At 38.5% G+C, this 25,487-nt stretch overlaps 1 protein-coding gene and 1 long non-coding RNA gene across 2 annotated transcripts in view; one reads left to right on the forward strand and one right to left on the reverse strand.

Annotated features, from left to right (window-relative positions):
• Nucleotides 1–821: 821 nt before the first annotated feature.
• LOC107836022 (uncharacterized) lies at nt 822–9,614 on the reverse strand. Its single transcript, XR_001661873.1, has 3 exons — nt 9,530–9,614; nt 7,309–7,313; nt 822–832 (listed from the first exon to the last, which is right to left on the reverse strand). It is a non-coding gene; the product is annotated as an uncharacterized LOC107836022 (long non-coding RNA).
• Nucleotides 5,099–25,487, forward strand: part of tsc22d3 (TSC22 domain family, member 3) — a 35,559-nt gene continuing 15,170 nt past the window's right edge. The window contains exon 1 of the mRNA XM_007550382.2: nt 5,099–5,815. Coding sequence (XP_007550444.1) covers nt 5,475–5,815 — 341 coding nt within the window. The 5' untranslated portion in view covers nt 5,099–5,474. The remainder of the gene's footprint in view (nt 5,816–25,487) is intronic.

Raw genomic sequence — 25,487 nt, forward strand, 5'->3', positions numbered from 1 at the left:
CTGATGTCTCTCCGATAGGCTTGTGGCAAATGTTTTATTTTTTTCTGCCAGTCTTCTACAAAGGCGTTTAAAAAAAATAAATAAATAAAAAAACATGTGATATAGTTCATCTGACAACAGACTGTACTTACAAGCACCAACATTTTCCTTCCACATCGCAATAGCATTAAAAATACACTGAAATGTCAGAGAAGTTTTACCAATGCAAACCAGGCTGCAAAGACTAGGGTGGAGAAAACAGTGTAGAAGGTAGTTTATTTCTTGTTTCCTCAGTGAGGAAGACAAACTGGTAGATAGTGGAATGTGTCATTTAAAAAGAAAAAGGAAAAGGTGGAAATAACACTGAAGTTGAGTAGTGAGGAAGATGGCAGAGCAGGACACTGAGAAAGTGAAACCAGGCATGATGGGCAATGAGCTCAGATATAGGTTTCCTGGCAATTACTTCTCCAATTTAATATAAGACCTAAATCTACTCTATGGCAACCACTTGAGTTCAGTGCTGTATGCTCCTGTGATGAGAGATTGCCTGCTTAACTTTTTTTTTTTTTTCTACAATCCAAGGCTAACCAGAGGTGGTGCATTTCTTAAAGATGACTGGACAGCAAAGTTAATCCTCAGAGGGGGTGAGAAGCTTAATATTATTTGCCATATCTTGCCAACCAAGGATATGAGTCTGTCTGGGTCGGGTGTCTTGACCAATTGCAGCCCAAGGCTGGAGGATCAAATTCACAGGCGAGAGCAGCAGTAAAGAAATAATGCACTGGGATAGATTGATCCTATATTCACCTATAACAAACTGGACTCCAAAATTATTCCATGAATTAAGAGAAGGCTCCCTTTCCAAACGACAATGCAGCATGTTTATCTTTTTTTTCCATGCTCTTTGATCCTGACTTTGCTCATTTCTCTAATTAAGAGCCCAATTGTACAAAACTACTAGAATGTAAACACAAGTGTTAAATTGAAAATGCCAGCTCCAGTTATAAGCGCATTCTGCAACTTGTGAAATGTTAAGCAGAAAAAAAAACAAGTCATATTGCCTTTTAGATGCATAATTAGTATAATACCAAAAAAAAAAAAGCATATTGTATGTTTTGTTTGCTTTTACTGCCCTCTAGTGTTATTTAAGTTAATTTGTGACGTTAATGTCATAGAGTCTGTGGACATGTTTAGTCAGTTTGAAAACACGAAACGCAACAAAATGCTCTGGTATTAGCCAGCATTTCTAACAGTGTTTAGAAATAATTGTGGTAATTACTAACTGACCTAAAACAGAAAATATTCAGCCTCGCTTAATAATTACAGGTAGTTCTGTGTTTCTTATGTCCAGTGTAAGTCAGTTTATTTATTTTTTTTCTCCTACTGCAATTATTACATTTCACAGCTTAGACACAAGTTGAGACTTTTTTCTCATCTTCCAGGCTACATATGAGGATGCAATCTCTGCACTGAAATCTGTACAGTGGTGGAAAGTAATTGTCTTGGATCCATATTGCAATGTTTACAAAACAGAGTTCCATCAATCTTCTTCCACAATACAAGACTGACAGATTTTTACTGATGAACTGAGGCAGGTTTTATGTCACTCATCCTGATGATACTTTTTGTAAACCAATCCCTGGTTTCACTCAACAAAGGTTTCCTGAAAATCCTTCAGCATCCAAGAGTTTAGTATGGTGAAGCAAAAATGACTTGTGAAGACCAAATTATACATCTGGACACATTCTTGGTTTTATATTGAACATCTTTCATTAACCAAAAGGTTATTTATAGACATGTACAGCTTAGGTGCACATACTCATGATGAAAAACCTGGTAATGCATACCATTTTGGGACGTATTGCCCCAAATGGGCTTAAGTTGCTTTGAAACTTAAATGATAGCAAATATTTTTAAGCCTAATTAAAGTCATACCAGCTGAGCTTTTGCAATTTTGCAGCGTGAAGCAAAAGGCATGGAAATGTCTGGGCTGAATTATCAGAATTATTTGAGCAGATTTTGGAAGCATGCCACCGGTAACACAGGACATCCACTAACCTACTTTCGGTGACCTAGTTCAGACAGCTGTGGGACTCTGTCTTTAAAAAAGCAATTCCCCACCAATCAATGTTTTACACAAATTTTCTGCATCATTTGGCACGGTGTGATCTAAATGTCCAGAGACTTAATTTCTGTCCAAGCAAGTTAAAACAAGACCTCAAACAAAGTCTAACAGGCAGAGATAAAACTCTCAACATGCATTCATTACTTGGTGTCAGTTTCTGTGGGTTTTTTTTTTTCAGACAGAGATTTATTCAGTTTAAACAATTTGGATTCAGGCATCTTCTAGTACTATTCAAAGTAATATTCTTTTCCTGTGTGTGTTTCCTGAATACCTCTGATTTAAACCCTGGACAGGTTGCCAGTTCATTACTAGGTGACATAGAGACAAACAAGACAAACAGCCTTACGTACACAATTTAGAACCATATGTCAAAAAAAGGAAGTGTCCTGAATCAAATGATTGGTTAATTATGAGGCTGGAGAATGTCTAGACTTGTTTACCTGTCCTGCACGCATGTATCCACAAAAATAAGACAGCAAAACTTTCACCTCTTGTCATTGTCGAAGTTACTTCCCACAACACATAAACAAAAGATTGACCAAAGATCCAACACAGCAAAGCCTGCCTGGTGTTATTTTACCCCATTCCTTCTTCAAAGACTTTCTTAAGCGTGTAGCCACATTGAATCATTTTCTTGCATTTTTCATTTCACAATTCTCCTCACACTCTGGAATGAGAACAGGTTAGGTCTGAAACCAGGCCATTCAAGTGTTTGTATTTTCTTTTTTCATGTAATGCGTGCAGAATATTTTTTTTCTTTGTTTACATGCTGAACAATACTTGGACGTCAGTTTTGTTCTGAGTGTTTTCTGTGTATTTTTCTTTTAACACTGCCTCCCAGTGGGGTGACTGATCTTTTTACAAGGGCCCTGATGAAAATCGCTATGAAAAGAATGGATTTCTTGCTGATAGCAGCGTGAATGGTCAGAAGAAACACTGTCCATTTCATCCCAAAAACATATAGAAAACCAGATCACAGCCAGAGGACCCATCACATTTTCACCGTGGTGGTGCATACAAGCAGTCACTGAATACAGAAATGCTCAGCATTGCTTTTCGACAAAGCTTTCAGTAGTAAAGTATTGTACAATTTATGACAGTAATCCCATACAGCGGCAACTAACAGAGAATATTTCCCAATGTAATTCTGTGCCTTTTTGGCTTAGCTAATGATGCTTGAATGTATCTGGCAGCTTCTGCTAATTCAAATTATGTGCAAAATGAAGAAGTATGAAGTCTAATCTGGTGCAAAACCAGGAATGCAACATTGACTGCTAAACTGAAAACTCCTTCTTCAAATAGCAGTTAGAATCATTTACTTGAAAACATCCAAGAGCTGTGAAGCTACATACAATAAAATCTACAGAGTTGAGCTGTTTAGCTAAATCTGAGGTACCACACACAGAAGCATTCAGCCTGCAGAGAAACTAGAAAGAGTAGAAGCAGATAGTTAATTTTAAAGCAATTCCTCAACGCTTCCTATTTCCCACTAGATGGCAGCCTACACCCAGATTAGACTGCCATTCTGCTCTCACCCAACCAAACTGTAGCAGCCTTGCTGCCTGAGGACATCATTACACACTCAATAAAGCAATAGTCAGTCATTTTCTCTGCTAAATTGATCCCCCTGCTCCCCTACAATATGTGCTGTGATATATTTTTTTTCTGCAGCAGAAACAGCCTGACGCTTCAGAGTACAATTATCTTGTTGCCGTGTTCTTGCGTGACCATCCATCTGTTGACCGCATGCAGTACACTCGTTGGTCAGCGGCCGAGGTCAGCAGTGCCATCATCCCGGCGCATCGGCGCGGTTGTAATGACACGTTCCTGGTTTGTACTAAAGGTGGTGAAGCATGTTTCTGCAGGGCATGAACACGACACACACGTCACACACACACACAGCTGCATCTCAGTTTTAAAAGAGATATGGAAATCAACAAAACTGCTATCAAACAGTGTGGGGGCCTGATAAGATTATGGCTATGTGCAAGTTGAGAACACAGAGTCTCCTGCTCTCACTGACACACATGGTTTTATATGCCAAACACACACACACACACACAAAAAAAAACTGAGAAAAGAACATACACTCTAAATCTATTTTGGCAAACAAACTCATTAAAGTCACATTCTGCCTTAAAAATCATGTAGATAAAGACCATCACTTACAATCAAATACAAAATAAATGCTCAAAATTGTTCAGATGCCCAATTTGAAACTATGCAGTCTGGATATTTTTATTTTTTACCATTTATTGGTCAGATGAGACTAAAACTGAACTTTTTGGCCTTCCTGCAAAAATTCCCTATGTGACATGATCTCATCGTCTCTACTGTGGTGAGAGCATCATACTGTGGAGATGCTTATTTAAAGCAGGAAACTGGAAGCTGGTCACAGTTGATTGTAAGATTGATGGAGTGCTGCGAAAAAATCTAAGATTGAGGTCAGAGGTTTTCCTTCCAGCGGCACAATGACCCTAAAAGTACAATGACCTCTACAAAGGAATTGTGACAAAATAGGAGAAACTCCAACGGGGGTGTTTTTTTAAATTTATTTTATTTTATTTTTATTTTTTTGCAAGGCCCTAAACTGTGTAAAGTCATAACCAGAAGCAGGCCTTTTCAATTAAACGTGCCAACTTTAGCTGAGGCAACCCTTGCATGCATTTATTTTCACAACTTAGCACATCTTATCACAGTTTAGAGTTGCTGCAAAACTTTCTCTCTCTGGCCACTCCTTGGGCTGTCAGCAGGGTAAGGCGGAGCTTAGACAGCTGCACATGTTTCAAGCATGCTCAGCAAGGTTCCCTCCCTCTATGACTCCTGTACTCGCTCTGGTAATCTGAAGGAGAAAGAAGGAGGGACCAGTTTCTGCAAACAGTGATGCTTTTTACCAATCACAGGTCTTTACACTCCCACTGTGTGTCCTTCCCTCCTCTTTTGGTCCCTCCTCCGTGTCTCTAGGCACGCCAACTAAAAAAAAAAAAAAAAGTTCAGGGAAAACAGTGATAAGCAGCAAGCAGCTTCTGGGTTTTGCTTACAAGAGGACTCCCGCTGAATCGGTGTGAGAGAATGTTTGCATAGAACTCTATTTTCCTGCCACTGTAGCAAAACAGTGCAGCAACGTCGGCTCGGAACGACAAAGCTGTAACACAGGACAGCCACAGGAGGGGAGACTCACTGACAGAAGCAGGCAGAGTGCGCGGCGACTTCTCAGGAGGAGCTCAGCCTGACGCTGTAGCCTCACTGGCCCAGGCGTGGGGACAGGATGACACACTAGACTGTCCCTGAACTTCTTCCACTTTGTCCTCACATCAGTCTCTGTCATTCCTGCACCTGCTCCCTTTTCCTCACTCACCTGCCCACGAAGATGTCAGATGAAGACTGCCGCTCGCCCATAGGCCTGGACTGCTGCAGCTGCTGCCTGGACCTGGCCAACGGGTGCGATGAATCCCTGTCCAGCAGTCCGACTCGAAGCCATGGCACAGCGGGGGCCCTGCCACCAAGCCCCACCAGCCCCAGTGTGAACCACTTCCGCCAGCTCCGCAGCCAGCTGATGTACCAGAACCTGAACACAGACAAGCTGAACAACATCATGAGGCAGGACTCCCTGGAGTCGGTGGTGAGGGACCCCTGCTTTCTCCTCAATGAGGGCATCTGCAGCAGCAACATCGACCAGACTATGTTGTCCATTCTACTCTTCTTTCACAGGTACGTTTAATCTTCTGCTCTGATTAAAACACACTTAATAAGTCAGTGACTGAAAATGATTCTTTATGGTTCTTAAAGAATATTCATGAAGAAGTTTGCCTCATCACCTGTAGAAGTGTGCATAAAATCATCAGCGAAAACTAAGCTAAAATGTATTTTTAAAGTTCTGATTTTATTGAAAACAGTTATATGACATCTAAAACAGCTATGCAAAAAGATCCAACTTTTAAACTAAATCATTTCGTTATGCTTGCAGACCTTCTCAAATTCTTGCATGTACATGTGCAATCAAACCTGTGCAACTCTGACAAATCTGGGATTTTACTCTGTGATCCGTGATTTTATTTTTGAACTTCCTGATTTTACATGCAATGACTATTGTTTGCATTACCTCAAAAATAAATCAATTTGTTGGACCAATCGGGGAGGTGGGGGGGTGAAGAAAAGTAAAGTCCATTGTGAGAAACCAATTTCTTCCCATAACCTTATTAAAATAATTCTTTTATGGTTTGACACTTTCAGTCGAAAGTGTCTCATCTCTTTCTTAGGTCTTTTTTTTTAAACACATTGTTTTAAACCTCATAATTAAATTTTTGAGAAGGACGAGAACCTGTTAAGTCACAGCGATTTAAAGTTTGATTTGCAATGTAGCTTCAGTTTTTTTCTAACGAGCTGCAGTTTTCAGTGTTGTTTAATTTCCTGGGTTAAAGTCGGGCCGATGTCATTTCAGAGAGGAAAATCAATACATATGCTGGAAAATAAAATCCCATTTAACAACGTTCGTACACAGCATGCGAAACACACAAACATCTGGGTCGATTCTTGACCAATGAAAGATATATTTTTATTGATTTAATTTTACAGGTAATCTTGAGGACATTCTTGGTGTTTATCTCAGCTTTTGTTTTCGCATTGTAAATACTTGCGTTCACATAATCTTGTATTTTCTTTAACATTTACCGTCACTATTTCATTGTTATCAGATAATTTATTATTGTTATCATTGCTGTTCCTCAGTTATTACATATAATTATCAGAACAATAAAATATAAATACATTATTTGTATTTGTGTGAAAATACAAAAGCTAAATAAAAGATCATAATTGTAAATTCACTGCCGTCTTTTCACCATATGAAGAAGTCAAACAAACCCCATTTTGTATGTACTGACTATTTGGATAAAAAAAAAAATCTATAAAATTGTTTATTTTTATTAAACTTTTTGGCTTCAATTTGGAAAATGAAGTTGCTGTTAAATTTTTGAGTTGTTTGGAGGCATTACCATATCAATTATGTTCTCTGGATAAGACCTACAATGATGTAGATTATCCACACTAGCTAAACTTTAACCAGCCTTTGCTTTCCTGTACTGTATGACTGCTCTAATCTCTTTGGCTCATGATATATTTTGCATGAGTACAGACCATGCAGAGGACATAAAGCCATTTATTGCAATCTTCACCTGATTGGGCTGCACAAGTATTGCTATTACTGTTTCTTTTGAAGTCCTGCTGATGGAGTCAATAGTGATAATTATAGTTATTCTTGAGCACAGCCTGGATAATGTTTGTATTTGCATGAAAACACCATAGTTGCAGCAGTCAGAAAATCTTCCAATATAAATGAAACAACACTTACAGGAAGTTTCTGGGAGGACTTATTGGCGTGATTGTTGTTTGAGGCAAAGCCAAAAAGTCCAGATTGGTACCAGGATTTGTGATTCGACAGAAATGAACCAAACAATATTAATCACTTATCTAGAGGCGACTACAGGTGACAGCAATGGCGGGCCACTTTTGTCTCATTTTCAGTCTCAAAAGTGCCATCATGTGACAAACCTGAAGAGTTGTGAACACATATCGTACGATGACCGATCATGAGACTTCATGTTTACGAAAAGAGCCAAATAACAGTCAAAACACAAAGGAGTGAAAACTTCCATAACAGCAGCACAGTGTGTCAAAGACCTCATAAAAACCTCCCCATGAACTCTCTCTACAGGAATTTGCTCCCTTCACACAGCACTTACAAACGGTAGGACAAATGTCTGTAACAAACAAATTACGCAACGCAAAAGTATGAAGAATTTCATGTTCCTGTCTGAAACTTAATGGCTTTAAGGAGTAAAAGTCTCAGCTATGTGTGAGAATGTTTGGTAGTGATGGGTTTGAAATAATAATGAGCTGTAAAAACAACGCAGGCAAACGTTGCATAATTCACGTACGGATGAGATTTAACCTTAATCCCCCAGATCTTGGCCTGCAGACTTAATTTTCCAGCTCCATTGGGAAAATTGTGATAAACGGCTAATAATTCTTTAAGAGAGACACCAACACTCTTTAAAATTGCGCAGAAAACAGCGGCCGTGGGACAGAGACAGTCACTTTCCTTAGTTTCTGTTTTGTTTGCAGCAAAATCAAAACCTTATTGTACGGAAAACTGTTGGCCAGTTTATCTCGAGTTTATTGCTGGGTGTGGTCAGGAAACATCATGACCTGACCATCTCACAGAGGGGCAAAGACATGATCAGGCTTTGCCATAATCTCTTTCACAAAGTCTTGGTTCAAATACTGTACAGACTGCATAAAAGTCTTAACGTGAAGATCTATATTTGTTCATCTTTAATGCTGCCTGCATTCCTGTCCACATTTCTTGACAGTTGGTGTAAAAAAGTTAAAACACTCATCTTTTTATGCTGTAGCACAGTCTCAGATGAATAAATAAATTAAAATCCAGCCTTTAATTTGAGAACATTTTGTTCTGTGTTTAAGAAACACAAAGAGATTATTGTTTAAAATTAAAATCGGCGGCCTCACAATTAGTGGCAACTGTATACTACAAAAATAAACACGACAAAAGCATTTATAAATATATATATATATATATATATATATATATATATAAATTAATCCATGCTAAGATGCTTTTTCTAATCACTGAAGCCCTTATAAATAGAGGAAAAAGTAACACAGATACTCATTTCTCCTAGCATCTATTCAAAATTGGAAATAAAAGAGAACATGCCGTTCCCATCAGGGAGATGTGTGTTGATCTTCTCCAATATAAGAATACGACTGCAAGGAGCGCTTACTTGCTTAAACTTGCCCATTTCCATAGTCGAGGAAATAATTAAAGAGCTTAAAACAACTGGAACAACTGTAATAAGCAAGCCTGGATGAGAACATGAGCCAATCTCGCCACCATTCACGGTGAAGAGGGAGTGAAAAACAATTTCCAGAGCTTAGAGAGAGCAAAACTTTCCGAGTGAGATTGTGCTGTTTTCACTAAATATTCCTTTATTCCAAGGTTTTCTAATACATCTTTATCAGGTGTGCAAATAAAGAAGGAGGCAAATAATTCATATCAGTTCACTTGGAAAAAATCTGTGGCATTCTGGAATTACAGTGCATCTAATCTCTGGTGAAATTTCAATAAAGTCTTCCATCAACAAGACTTCCTTATTGCTTTTACATCACCATATATATGCAGGAGACGCTGTAAATTCCTTCTTAATCCAAGGTGTGCCCTGATAGTGACCAATTTGGTTAATTTATAAACAAGTCACACCTGAAAATGTGCCTCTTATCAGTGAAACTTGACTTGACTACAGTTCCTTAGCATTAAAGAGGCATGATTTACATGAATGGTGAGGCAGACAAATAGAAAACTGTGCTCAGTTTCACCCATGCTTTTGTGCAGTGTGGCTGCTTTACCATTCTTTGAGATTAGTTTCTGTATTAACATCTCAGAATGAAACACCATCTCTTAAGTGCCTTCCCATGCAGATCATATTAATATGGAACTACTCAAAACAGTCTGGAGTTCACTTTCCAAATCCTTACCATTTAATGCAAAATGTATTTTCTGACACACGGGCTAACAAACCAAATGGATTGCGTGCTGAAACAAGCCCAGAGATCAGAACAAAATCATTGCGCCGCCTATAACATTAAAAAAAAAAAAAGAAAAAAGAAAAAATCAAATCCCTTTTCCAATGTTACGAATACATACTTGTGCAAGAACGACGGAATCTGAAATCCTGCAAAGACACGGCACAATACACGATCTGGAAGGAGAAATGCTGTTCCCAGAACTGTTATTAACCATCCCTGCACTGCCCACATTAGAGGCAAAACATCATCATAAGCCATAAAAGTTTCCTAATTAAGTATCTTGATCTGTGCTTTCTTATGAAAAGCAAACCACAAAGACAATTTATTACTCATAAAGCAAAGATGAAAGGTGTGTTTCACAAAAGTCTAAATAAAAAAACTATAATGATTAGTAGGTGGATGCATAAAAGGGTCCAAATACTTATGAATTACTAAATCAAATTGGATTTATATTGTCTATTACTCATTTCTTTGTGATATAAGCAATAATAATACACACCAAAAACAGAAATACAACTATAAAATAGATTCAGTTAGTAATTTTTTATTTTCTTTTTCTTTTTTAGTTTTCCTTTGCATTATTATCTGAGTTAAGTAACACTGGTGACGGTATCAAAATCCAGGTTGTTTCCATGTAAGTAAACATGTATAATATAGGTAAATAACGATTACTGACCAAAAAAAGCAATATTATTATAGGATAACAATTTTGGCCCAAATTATCATATTGATCATATTGATCCTAATTATCTTATGTAAACATTTTCTTAAAAAAAATGTTCTTGAAGAATTATATATTTATATTCTTTTGAGAAAATATTAAATTTCATACAAAATTATGTATATTTTGTATGAAATATACATAATTTTGTATATCAGTAGACCCATGAAATGGCAGAAATTCCCTAAATGCATACAATCCCATTATTGATTTAAATAGTAATAAGAAAAACATGTAAAATAATACCTGAGGTATTTTAACCTCACAACATGTGCGACTGTGCATAAATTCTGCTCCTTTTGAATTGACATAACTGCATCCGTTTCATTTCAGTTGCTCACATAGCCTCATTTTTTAACTCTCACCCCCTTAAATTCATCTAGTGATGTAAAGTGCAGATGTTTGATGGGCTTTTTTTTCGACAGACTGTGAAATGTCTCTATCCCCCAGGATATAGAAGAAAAAAAATATGCTCTTTTCCTGGTCCTGCATGGCACACAGCTAGTTTCATTTTGTGCATTGGGTATTGGCTGAGAATAAAAGGCACCTTCACCCAATAAAAAGCAGATTTAGTCACACTCTGGGCGGAGGCATTAAAGCCTAAAATGGAGTCTTTAATGACACCTGGCTTTTGAGTCGACGCCTATAACAAAGTGCAGGCACACTCTGGTCTGTTTCTCTTTTTATTATGCTTTATTTTTTTTATTTTTTTTGTGCTTGTTGAAGAAAAGTCTGAGCTGTTGGAGCATCCGTGTTTGAAGCACAGTTGCAGAGGGCAATAAGGCCAAAAATGTCAGGGGGAATGTAATAGATTCATGGCTCTGACAAATAAAGGCCATGAGAAGCAATGCCAGAATGGAGAGTTAAAGCTTCAGTAAGAGTCAGGCTGTCAGACAGGAGGCTGGAAAGAAGACAAAACATAGTCCGGACTAACTAAAAATAGGGTGCTGTTGATAGTGAGCTGAGGTAAGATATAGGCAGAGTGCTGATGTTTGTGGTATAAATCAAACAGAGTGCCAAAGAGAGAGGAAGTCTTCATGAAAAGTTTTTTTTTTTTCTTCTTCTCGCTTTCCAGAGTTTCCTCTACAATAACAAGAGGTGGTCAGGGATCACTGTCCAGCATAAAAGACTACTTTAACAATTTAGCATGGATTTATTTGCCTTTGAAACACATACTGGACCACTTTGTTCACTGGAGGACCTGGTTAAAAATGAATGCACAATAATTACTTTTTAATTGGGCTTTTATTGCCTTGTTGTGCTGTGACTTTGCGAATAGCATGGGAATGTTCTTGGTGCATTGCCAGACGATTCTTGGAACCACCTTCACATAGTTGGTGTTCCAGTTTATAACTGCGTCAGACTGTTAAGGGCCTCAGACACCATGCGATCCGGCCTACTGTCTGTAAGAAAATGGTTGTTAGACCAAAAACAAAACATGAAGAAAGCATACATTTTACTTCCTAAACCTGCACAAACACAGACAATGGAAGCCATCATTATGATCCTGCTGTGCAGACAGAAATGAATGTGTGTGTGTGTGTGTGTGTGTGTGTGCGTGCGTGCGTGCGTGCGTGCGTGTGTGTGTGTGTGTCAACATATAAAATGTACAGACACACCCTGAACCACAAGCTCATGCAATCTGGGCTGTAAAACTCTTTCTTAAACGACACTGCTGCCACTTTGTGCTCAGTTGCTCTTAGCAACATTACAAATATTACATATATCACAGAGAGCTATTCCTTTTCTCCATGAACTTTGTTTAGATTATTTGTCTCAATATCACTAAACGCATTTTTCGTCTGCACAGACATTATAATAGTATGGTGTAATTGCAGACTCACTACATTATTGTCACCTAAGGAGTGCAGGTTATTCAGTCAATAGGTGCATGGAAACACCACAAAAACTGCAGAATTCTATATAAGATTTTCTTAAATGAGTTATGGCAATAACTTTTCACCTATATTTTAACAGAATCGTATATTGTTATCTCAAATGTTTGAATTTATTCCAGTTCATTTTGGCTCAGATCCCCATTTGCACCAGCTGACTCTTGACAGATTAGGACCCCTAATCAAACCAAAATAAGTTTGAGCAAAAAATGCATGATGAATCTCCAAGCTCTACGTTAGACTGTCATGAGAATACAATATAAGCACTGTGAAAAAAAACATATAGGTTAAATTTGTGGAATGCAAAAACATAAGTATGCATTTTCAAATGAAAGACAAGACTTGGACAAGGTTCATTAGATGAAAAAAAAAAATGCTTCTTTTTAATGAAATAAAAATCTGTTTGTGTATCCTCTCTGCATGAAACAGCACAGAGAATACACAAACCAAATTAATATGGCAGATTTTCTGCATGAGGCATTTTAAAAGGCACAGGAACACTCCTGAATACTCCGTCATACAGAGGTGACCCAAAGCATTATTAGCACAGCACAACAACAGAATCCATCTAAGCTCTTTTGTCCCGAGTGTAGATACTGTATGTACCAGAGGAGGATTAGAAATCTACGAGTGACACACGTTAGTCATTGAAGTCACATCCTCAAGATCAGATTGTGCAGAGAAGCAATTAAGAATTATGACAAGGAGCTGATCATGAGCTCGTTCCAAAATGATCTGGTCAGCTCCCACGGCCTGAGCAGACACAACCAACCAAGCCCAAACATAAAGGGAGACATTAAGGAGAACAAGATATCAGATTGCAGGACAAAGGAAATTAGGCTACGAGTATGTCAAAAATGCGACATTGTTTCTGAGCACTCAGTCTGACTCGCTGGTATTTTTGCTTTGTTATCTGAGGAGCAGGATTCCCCTGGGGCTCCCAAAAGTATGTTTTCTGCACACGGCTAATGCTATAAAGGTTCACAAAACTTCCCCTACTTCACAAAATACTAGTTTTTACTTGAAATAAGAATTTGTGTGCTGCATGTTGGCATGGAAAGATGCATGTGTGCAGGATATCTTAGTCCACCTTTGCCTAAAGTGTAAAAATAATTCTTGCTTGGTTAACCCCACCCCCACATATTTTCACCTCTTTTCTTGACAATGACAAAGAAATAAGTGTGTTAAAATATATGTATCTGTTTTTCATAGTATTTGTCTAATTTTGAGCAAGATTTAAGACTCTTTGACTTGCTATTTTATACTGCCATTGATAAAATGGCCACAGGATGATGTAAGAAGAAAAAAAAATGACAGGCAATTTCAATTGTTATGAAACAGCTTTTTGTAATTTATGCTGGAAATTCTCATGAGTTACTGGACTGATTGTGTAAAAGAAACCCCAAGAACATTCTCCTCATACTGCTTGCGATAGAATGTTGTTGTAAAACATAACAAATGTCCAGAACCTAAAGAGAACATGGTGATTTTACAAGTGCACCCTCTGAAACTATATATTTGTGGTTTAAAAAAATGATGTGAGGAAATCCTTCTGGATCCTGCGCTCATTATTGCCACATTGCCTTTTCTCTCTCCTTGAGTTTTGCTCTACTCCACATCTCTTGGAGTTCCAGTTGGCAGTTTCTGGGATTATGCAAGTGTGCAGAGAGGAGGTGGTGATGTGGTGGGGTGGAGCAGCTGTGACTGGTGCTCCCTGTCTTATCTTTCTGGACCATGGCTATGGTGCCTAATTAGATAATAAGAGAGCCTGTCAACACACTCTCCTTTGCATGCAGCCTAACTCAAATAGTCAGTGTAGTCATCCTGCCTCTATTTATATAGATGTTTTACTGTATTTAGTTTGGAAAGTGATAAGGCACAAGGGATGGCCTCTAAGATTGTGCAAAAAAATATTCACACCACATGAGTCTTTGCACATTTTGCCACATTGCAACCACAAACCTCTCCAAAGTAGCACATAATTGTGAAGCAGAAAGATAAAAGATTATTTTTTTTTTTTTAAATCCAGATTTAGATTTAAAAATCTAACAAGTGTTCCATTCCACCTTGTCTATAGCTATGTGTTTAGGGTCATTTTCCTGCTGGAACATTTTGTATGTGAGCCAAAATGTTTAATTTTGGCCTCTTCTGAGCAGAGCACCTACTTCCACATGCTTTCCGTGTCCTACATGCTTGTAACATTTTTCCTTCAGAAATGGCTTTGTTTCTAAAGCCATTTCTTTCGTCAAGGACAGCTTTGTGTAATGCATGACTAATAGGTGACTAATCAAGAAATTCTGCTTCATGTTCTTTTTGCAAAGCCTGCCGGTGTTGGTGGACAGCCGTGTCTGGTGTGTTCCTTTGTCTCCATCACTGAGAATAAATTAAGCATCTTGTTGGACTGAATTTTTCTGCTGGGGTTTCAGATGAAATTCTTAGCATAGTTTTCAGATTGTTCGAAAAAAAACAAAAAAAACAACATAAATAAATAAGTGAAAAAAACCCTCTAAGACTTTAAAAATGATACATAATTTTTCCATGTAACAAACTATTTTGTGCTGTTTGGATACAAAATCCTGACTAAAATGCTTTCAAGTTTGAGTTTTTAATACGACAAAGCATGTTGCTACATGATGTCTCGATAGTAGCCGTAGTGGATGCAGGACTCTGAAATGTTCACCGTGTTCTGCTTTCATCAACAGGAGTGTCCCACTTGTTTTCTGACTTTGTGTTAGTTGTGATGTTCTGACCTTCCTGGCTACTATTTGCTAGCTTAAAGAGAAGGTGAAACGTAGAAACAGTGGAAACAAATGGGTACTGATAAGCACTGAACACTTCAGCAGGTATATAAGTTGTATGTTGCTTGAAAAGCTAAAACTCTTTGTGCACCTAGTTAACATAAGTATGCATAGGAAACATAGGACATAGGAAATATTTTCCAACAAAAATGTGTTTCAAAATCCTTAGGCAATTATACCTTTTTGTTGTTAAAAGACTGGCATCCTCAGACTTTATTTGAAATGAATTCTGATGTTGCTCCATCTGTTTTTCTTTCTGCTGGACGCCTGTTTCATAATCCCAAGTGTTTTCATCTCACACTGCATCACTTTCTTTTTTGTTGAACCACAGTAGCCAGCTCCACACAATGCACCCAGACGGTGCTTTTGTGGAGCAGGTCTGAGCCAGGACTATCATTAGCCTATCTTATTCTCCCTGGGTTTTATTCACATGCAGGTTTGGGTACACGATGTACTCTCAGTGTGCACGTGCACAGACACAAAGGGAGAGAGCGAGGGAGAGAGAGAGAGAGAGAGAGAGAGAGAGAGAGAGAGAGAGAGAGAGAGAGGTGCAAAGCAAATACAGAAGAACTGTGGCTATGTTTAGATTAACTACATGAAAGACCACAAAAACGTGTGCAGCTTCATTAACAAAAAGATAATAATGGCTCAGAGGAACAAACATCAACCTGGAGGATGACCTTGTAACTAGCAACAAGATATACTAAGACAATATTGACCCAGCATATAAGTAAACTTTGCAGCTTCTCAGGGCTTCATGCTGGCCTTGGAACTACAAAGAAAACTTCAACTCACACAAGACCAATTCACAATTTAACTGATAGTGTAGATCCTGAGAAAAACCTTTGTAAGTTTAAATTCACGTGCGCATAGTCATAACTTGAAACCAGGCTAATAATTTATGCTGCTTGAATCTGAGCTAAGAAACAACTTCATGTACACAATAGCTGGTTACAAATAAATCAGAAAGTTATAGTCCTATGCTCCTGTTTTCATTCTTATTTAGAATAAGCACAAGTTTCTGTCATGCATTAACCTAATAAAAAAAAACAAAAAAAACATTTAACATCCAGATGAGCTGAAAATGATTCATGTCACCATCAGTATTTAGATTTAGGACTTAAAATCCTTCTTATAACTTCAGACAAGCTTTCCAAGAGTGCTAATTCATAGAAAAATGTCATGTTTTGCTGATAGTCAAGTAAAACACAATACGGTAAAATGCTGCCAAAGCACTTGCATTAATACAAAAAGCACAATTAACCATGGACAATTTAAAAGGGGCAAAAGTCAGTAGAGCTGAACTGACTGGTGGGCTCAATTCACCCTCCAAATTAAATTCCTCCTGAGGCTTCCTATAACATCGGGGCGTCTCTGCAGACGCCACACCTCTTAGCATTTCTTAGCTAAAAGAACAACTTCTCAGAGCTTCAGCAGGTCTTGGATCTTTTATCAGGACTCAAAGGTTGCCACACCAGACCCCAAACCAACGTTCTGCTTTTAAAGTTACAGGACGCCTGCAGTTTACCAGCACTGATGAAATGTCTGTGTTAGTAAACAGCTTTAGGTTCTTGGGGTGGAGGGGCAATTTAGGGAGACCTGACTTTCCTAAACAAGGCTCCTCCTGTTGTGCAATGCCTAAAACGGTAATGAGTTTGGTAATAAGAGGGGGAACATAATTTTGGGCAAGCAGCCCATCTTGAATTGATTTATGCATCACAAAGTTAAATGGGTACAAGCGTTCTTTGTGGAATAAACAGTTACGCACAGTGGATGTTTTGAAAGTGGAGGTAAACATGATTTATGTTGAAGCGTCTCACATGTGACGTGTGGCTCCAACAGCACCCTTCATTAAACTGAAAAAGCTTCATTAAACTGATGGATCGAGGAAAAAAAAAAAGGTAAACAAGCTGAGCACCTCACCCAGGTGTGAAGCTGGGAAACTGGAGAACATGTTGGGCAACCTGCACGCTCTGTGGTGCAATGGGTTTGTTTCATAAAGCCGACAATAAATTATGGTTTTTATTATTCAAGAAAGCTCATTTCCCAGTTAAAACACACTGGAACTTGGCAGATGCTGAATACAATTTAGCTGGCATTGTGAGTTAAGGTTAGAGTATTCATGTCCTGCGTTAAAACTGCCTCGCAGATCTCCATGAACCATCAAACTCTGGGTTTGATGAATAGAGTTTCCTGTTTTGCGGCAGCAGTTCCAAATTTCCAAGATTTGTTGCACATGCACTGGGTTTCTGCACTCCTGGAAAGGCCACTGGCAAAGAAAGAAAAGAGAGCAACTAAAATAAAAATTGAAGGGGAGTTTGGGCAGCGCGAAGATGAGAAAATATTTGTCGACAGGTAGGCCTGTTCAGTCTGGCTCTGCTTTACTCTTTCTGGGAGTTTTTTTTTTCTTTTTTTCTGGGAAACAATATGTTGTGAAGGAAAATCTGAACATATTGGCGATGTTTCAGATAGCCTGTGATTGTTTCTGGCTGTTTGACAGAGAAAGAGATGAGACTGAAAGAGAGTGGGAGGCACCAGCCAAGTCAAATGAGCGAAAATAACAAGATGCATCCTGTCCGTGACCTCACTTCTGTCTGCTTTGCTCCCCACCAAGGAGCGGTTTAGACTGGTTGGATCTGACAAGACTCTCTCTCTCTCTCTCTCTCCGTCCCTTTGTACCATCCCACCACCATCAGGGACAATTAACACCAGCGACATTAAATGTCCTCCTTCTGCATTCTTTCCAGTATGGTGTCATGGAAATGAATGACTCAGGGATTCATCGTTATGTTTGCACGCTTTGTTGTGTCCACAATCTGGGATTAAGCGAAACAGTAGTCCTGCACAAAGCATGTCGGTGTTTCTGGAACAAAACACAGTCAAATGCAGCCAGGCTGATGAGAAGAAGGGAAAGATGACTATTTTTCTCTTACTTAACACTATTTTCTTTCCTCATATGTACCCAGATTCCATCTAGGTTGCCACCCACATCCCTGACACAAGTCTTTCAGGGGCCTACAATGCACACAAAGACCTATTTATTACCAGCCTGAATGTAAGGTGACACATAACGGGAAGCCTCGGAAGGAAAGAGAGTCAGAGAGTGAGAGAGAGAGAGGGAGAGAGAGTCGTTTACGTAACAGTTAAGGTTGCAACCTTTCAGTATTCGTTGAAGTTAGTTGGGGTCAAGTGGTTTTCGTGTGCCAGTGGGAGGATCTTTTGTTGTGGGAGTGCCTGAGCAAAACAGGAAGACCAGCATCTACGCCCTTTCTTCACCGAAACTTTGCAATCACAGCTGGACGTATATCACAAGTCAACTGTAACATGTCAGAGGAGCAATAACACAAATGAAAAAAAGAAAGAAAAAAAAATGGTTCCATGTAGCCAGCAGTACATATTCGGTTTTTCAGTAATTTTCCACAAGTGCTAAATTCTCCCACGTTTACGGGAATCCGGCATCTGCTGCAGGAGTCGTTCCCTCTTTGCCTTGCATCGCCTATTTACATGTCAGTTCCACACACTTGCTTCATCTGACCTTTAAGCGCAAACTGATCCATCATCCTTAGGCTTGTTTAACTTTCATCTGAGCAATGCTTCTTCTGCAGGCTGCTCTCGTACGCCAGGTCGTGGCGTGGGAGGGAATAGTGCACATACTGAAGAGGAGCTTACTAAGCTCTGCTTTTTTGTGTTGAATGTTTGCAAAAAGTCTGAAATGTTCAGTCAAAGTGCAGAGAAAAAACATGTTGTTATGCTTTAAGCACTTTGAATACCAGGTGTGTTGTTGTGCTGCACAAAGCTCAAGATGGCAAAAATATCCTGAAGAAGGGGCTTTAGTAATAAAGAAAGCAAGTACTGCTGCATATATGCAGTACCTTGCAAACGTTGTAATACGCCTTTGACTTTTTCCACACATCATCTCTGTACCAGCTGCATAGATACGTAGCTCTGGTGGACGGATCTGTTGACAGGAAAACACTCCATAAATGTGGCCTTCACTGACCAGTGATTTAGGAAGTCACATCAAATAAACTCTAAAAACATCACCTCTACGCTAAAACATGGTGGTGGCAGCATGCCTTCCTAGGATGTTGCCGTAGGAAGGCAGCAAGCAATAGTGGTTACTGGTGTGGCCTTGGTGGCTCTCTGCCCAGGGCAGTACTGGACAGAACAGGGTTGTCAAATAAGAAAAGAAAAAAGTACTTTATCAGTTATACCCTTAGCAAGTTTTCTATTGCTTACAGGCATGTGCAGCAGGACAAAGTGGAGTTGGCACAAAGCTGACTGAGGATGCAGAAGACAGTATGTGGTGGCCATTTATGTAATGTTTGCAACTTGTAATTTCTACTAATTTAGTTTTCTATTTTGGGAAGTTTAGAATTTATTTAAGTTAAGTTTAGATCCAAAATCTGTAGTTAATTTGTATATTTGAATTGATTAGATTATGTTGGTAATTGGTTAGACCCTCCCATTAATTTGAGTAATTAAAACACACCGGGTGCTGGGTGGAGCGATTGTTTGGCAGATGTTTGGTGTGTGGATGGGAGGTTTTTTGTAAATGATCTTTTGACCACTTTCACTTTTCACTTTTTTGTACTTGAAACGTCATATTAAGTTTACTTTCGTTTTTTGACAAAGTTGTAGGACATTTTTGGTAATTATTTTGTCGTTATTTTTTACAAGAAATAAAGAATAATTTTTTTTTAAACAAATTAAGTCGGAAGTGCGTTCAAATCAAAAACCGCCTGTTAACACCCACGGCCTTTGTTGGAATATTGTTTTTTGGAAACGAGAAGGCCGCGACACAGTATATGACTGACGTTTCTCCGTCAGGACTCAGAGTGTAACTTAACAGATTCTTAAAGACTCTGGTCTGAGCTTCACAATCAGTAGTTCAAACTGTGAATGCACGTTCACAGAAAGTCATCTCCATTTAGCATTAAGGTCGCCTCTGACTGAGACGAGCAAGTAAACACTATAAACACGGGACAAACCTGGACTGAATTATTTAAGACTGATCGCAGATTGTTTTATAAGGCGCAAAGGCAGCGGCTGGCCTCAGGCAGCAAACATGCAGGAATCGCTAAGGAATATTGACTCGGGGTGCTTTAGACAAGCGCCGTCCACACTTTGGCTTTAATGTGACAAAATGTTGACACTTTTTGTTTTCAATTTCAAAGATTGGCCTGACCCTTACTTTCAATGTTCTGACCCTTACTTTCAATGTTCTGATTGTTTTTTTTATGCTGATACTAAAGTTGATATCAACAAGGTGTAGTCTTTTTGTTGATGAACTGATGTTAAGAGAAAAAGTGGGCAAACCAAAAACAAACAAACAACAAAAAAAACTCTCACCGGTTCAGCAATCACTCTATGAGTGATGAGGATTGTCTTGGATTAGGACGACCCGTGGTTAATGTTCTGACTCTCCAACCGTGAATGATGTGTAGATGTGCTGTAATGGCAGAGTGCTCCCAAGGCTGCCCTGTTCTCACCACAGGTTACACAACAAACACACCGAAAAACTGTGTGACTGTGTTGGCAAAACAACCCTTCAATAGCTTTGTTCATTATATTGCCCATTGAGTAGCCAGCTTGAATGAAAGTGTTGTTATTTGAACCACGTTTTTTTTTTTTTTTTTTTTTACAAGGGCTTTTTGGGTTTTCTTCTGTTTTTGTTCTCAGACTTTCTTTCTGGTGGTTCAGAGAGAAAGGAAGTTACTGTAGCTCATATCAATGGGAAGAGAGTATTTTTTTTCTGTGCTTTTCTGCCAGTTAGGAAGCATAAAAAGAAAAGCGAAGCTGTGAGCTTAGCAAGATACTTCCACCTATTCAAATTTAAATGTTTCGCAAAGGAGGAGATATCAGGTTTAGACAAAGGCTTTCTTGTGCTGTGAGTGTTGTTTGCACCTGAAAAGCTTCCCTGAGCACCTCTTAGGATGCAATTCGATTTCGGGGAGCTTTTCCTCTCCTTCTTGCACAGACGTATTCTTCCTGTGAAACATTTTATTGAAGCAGATTGAGACTAATAGCTGGTCAAATTAGACACTCAGCTTGGAGTGAGCATTTAAGATGCTGCTGGTGGCAGAACCACGTGTGCTGTCGGGATGTTTTCTTTCTTTTCCTTCGGGGGGTAAGGAAGCTAGTCAAAGTCGATGGGAAAATTGATGCAGCCAACTACAGGGCAGTACTGGAAGAAAACCTGCAGGCTGCTGGAGGATATTTTGGCAGAGGTTCACCCCCTAGCAGGTCAGAGTGGGGCTCTGCTATTTTACAAAGAAGAATAGGTTACAATTTTAATTTTAATCATGTGTAAAGTTAGTATAAACACACCACAGTAGAATTACAACTGTAATGCAGCAACAGGTGGTTCTGTAATGTATTGACTAAAGGGGCTGAACAAAAGTGCACTTCTAAGATTATTAACAAAAACCTTTGAAGACAAAAACTTTTTAGTTTAGTGTATATTTTTTCTTAGACTTAAAATCGGAATAAATTACAATGATGTGGTCAGTGGTAATTCACCACATTCTGGGGAGTGTGAATATTTTTGTAAGGCACTTTAATCTTATATGCCAGCGCTGCAGAATCTTGGTAATGTCGCCAGTTTGTTTCCCCGGCGGCCACTTCTGGGAATCGATGCGTGTTTCACTCATTGTCCATGATCGTAATTGTCTTGGGAATAGAATGGAGTAATTGTGCAAACTCTTGGCCTGCAGTGATAGTCTAAAACAGGCTGTGACACCTGTTTCCACAGACACATTGAGACATCCAGTGGGACAGATTAAAGACTTAGATTCTTCTTATCATCTTGATCCCAGGATAAGAGGCTAACGTGTTTTGCAGATGTCTGCAAAACTTATTCTACAGCATCATGTTGAGCATGTGCAACAATGCCTGCTTGGTACACATGCAACATAGATGTCATAAAGTAAAACATTTTTCCACCTTTAGATCAAGATCAACTAATAGGGTGGGATGTTACAAAATTATGCACATGCGGATGTTTTCCTCCTGACAAGAAAAAGTGCCTAGTATCTTTAGTTGATTGTGCCAAGCTCTATGCAGAAATTCTTTTTTTTTATTTATTTCAATTAAATAAAACTGGAAGGTTTTCTTCCAGTACTGCCCTGTAGTTGGCTGCATCAATTTTCCCATCGACTTTGACTATTTATTTATTTCAAGAGATTTATATCTCTTGAAATAAATAAATAAATATTTCTATATTTCTATGTTGAATAGATAAATAAATATTTCTATATTTCTATGTTGACAAACTAGCATGACCCCAGTCACCCTGTTTCCCCTCCCCTTGTACTTTGAGGTAACCATGTTTTTTTTGGTAGTTTACCTAAAGAACTGGGAGTACAGCCAACATCTCCTATCAGAGGAAACACCGCCGAACAACAGCTGTGAAGCCCCTTCCTCCCTCCTCCCTCCCCCCTCCTCTTCCTCGTCTTTTCTCTTCCTCATTTTTGCATTTTCCTGTTTTGGTGTTTGGTCATGCTCCGCTCAACCCTCATGATATGAAGCTCTCTGTGAACTGTGCTCCGGTGAAAAGCGATACACTGGTTTGACGTCTGTTGTCTGCCTCATCATGCCTGTGCTAGATCTGGAACAGGACTGGGAATAAAACGAAACTTTAAGAAACGCATATTTCCAGTTGCGTTGGCTCAGAGTTGCATTGTGTTCTTTTAAGCAAACAGAGAGTGGCGTTGGATGTGAAGAAATGTGCATGTCTTGCAGCATTTCTTTGTAATCAGGGATTGTGGTAAAACAAAACAAAACAAAAAAAAAAGGTCTTTATGTAATTCACTAGTTAACACACACGGACAAATATACATGCAGGTTTGCTTATCTTCGATTGATTATTTTTTTTAATTTACTCTAGTCTGAGCAAAAATCTACAAGTTTATTCATGTCTTTGGGGGGGGGGCGTTATTTTTTTTCACTTTCTGACACCAGGGTAGCAGGGCATGACCGGGCAGCCTCGTTGCGTGTTCACCTTTAATCTGGAACACAGCCCCGACATGGTACACTTGCAGAGTAAATACAAATATCTAAGTCCATTGTCCACAAGGCCGACTTTGTTTCACTTGTGTCCCCTCATGCCAGGTCCTAACACTTTCGAGTCTTTCCCATTGCATAACAGCAACACCTGGGCCAAATGTAGGTGGAGTCGTACGGCAGGCGCCAATTAGGTATGTGACGAGACAGGTCAGAGACAGGATAATTATCTAGAGACAAAGTCGGAGGTTAGGCTTTCCTGAAGCACATCACTCAGAGAGGCTTTTATTATGCACAGGGACAATGAGGACAGACAGGAATAATATTAATACCGGCTGTTAAAGAAGGAGTTGAGCTGTGCAGACGGGGAGAACAGAGACAGAGAAGCAGCCAGACAGACCCGACTAAAGAGCTGCACGGCTGAGGCAGCAGGACAAACGGTTGTGCACAAGGTGGCAGGCAAGACACAAAAGTTGCATGGCAAGTCAAAAGCAGCACACTTTAAAATTGATTTAAAAATGTTTGGAATTAAATGGTATTTAAAACATCAAGCGCTTCACACTCCTAGTAATCTGCAAAGGTTTACTTTGGAAAGGTTGTTGGATGCCTTGAGGCATTTGGTTGTTTTTACACCTTTGTAGCCAGACTTTGAATGCAGTCTAAAAACAACAAAAACCACAAGCATTAAAGACAGCAATCAATCACAGGAAGACAAGAAAACAAAGACGGTGGCCTATAATTTTAATTGTGAATGCACATTTGTGTGTACGTGCAGATTTTGGGAGTTACTAAAGAACCTGTAAAAGGTGTGATTTTGTTTTAGTTCCTCAAACTTTGACACAGTTCCTCAAAATTACTTAACAGACTTTGGTTTACTTTACAGTATGTGAGTGAATCAGTTATAATGACAAATATGTGGCAGACAGGAAGCAACATGTTTAAAGGGCTCAGTATTATTCTATTTAAAATGTCAATATATCACATAAATACAATCGAAACTGTATCAATATTTTTTTAAATAATCATTTATGAAAAATAGAATTAAAGAACTAACAAATTTAAATCAGCTTACTTAGTTACTTAAATATAATTATTTTATGTTTGTGTGATATCTGTGCTGTAGCTTATCACTAAATAATAAATCAGAAATGATCACTTTGCAGATCAAATAGACAAATCCAAAGGAATCATTCTCTCTAACAATGGTAGCGGTGTCCAGTGGTTTTGAAGCTCAAGGCTAACAGATAAGGGTTTGTGATGCAACAAAGGAGAATAATTATTAAAATACCTTTGTGTTTTTACATATGACAAATACAATTTTACTAACTAAATATTTGCTCAATTTAAAAAAAAAACGAATTTCAGGAATACATTTAAATAATCATTAATAAATGTATTTTTTTTGTGTAGTGAATTGTTTTCCAGATTCCTTTAAACGATCTCCAACATAAACATTTATTTAACAATTTAGTGACATATTTAACAGTGCCACGCTTAGCCTGCATAAGTAGTAATAACTTAGAAAGTTTTATGTCTTTTTTCAGATTTGATAAACTGAAACAGCTTTTGGTTAGTGGACAGAATGATTGATAATGGCTCACAAACAAGCTGGCACATACATTTTTATTGGGTGTAGTAATTCCACATTATATTTAAGAACAACAACCCTGGATGAGCATTCTGGTGCATTCACATTTTATCTAGTGAGTCTCTCTGAGTCATGTTTTCTCTAATTTTATGATTTCTTTCCACATTTCAGGACTTTAAAAAAAATCAACATTTTCTATGCAGTTGCTTTTTTTTTTCTTGCAATTTCCTTGCCTTTTTCTGTTGCCGTGATGTGTCAGCTTAAAACAGACACACTGCCACCATGGTGCGAAGCTCATACATCAAAGCAGGATCTTGGTGATTTCAGCGTCAAGATAAAATGACAGCTCCTTGGCTGCCAAATACTGCTTACGTGGGGAAATCTGCGCTTCTTCAAAACAATAAGCGACTCTTGCGCACATTTTCTCACTCAAGTGCCAGATCTGATAAGATGTGTCACGTCAGAAGCAGTTTTCACTGCAACAGAGATTTTGTCTGCTGGCACATTCGTTTTTGTTATGATTTCTTTTAATTGACCGATGTGAGAGACAAGTCCAGACGCCATTTTGTTTCATTTCCACTTCTGCTACCATTAATTATTATATTACCAAATACATACTTTTAAGATCTTTATTGTGATATATATATATATATATACATTAATTATTATATTACCAAATACATACTTTTAAGATCTTTATTGTGATATATATATATATATATACATTAATTATTATATTACCAAATACATACTTTTAAGATCTTTATTGTGA

The sequence above is a fragment of the Poecilia formosa genome, unplaced genomic scaffold (genome assembly GCF_000485575.1).
Source record: "Poecilia formosa unplaced genomic scaffold, Poecilia_formosa-5.1.2 Scaffold35, whole genome shotgun sequence".
In the NCBI taxonomy this organism is placed as follows: Eukaryota; Metazoa; Chordata; class Actinopteri; order Cyprinodontiformes; family Poeciliidae; genus Poecilia; species Poecilia formosa.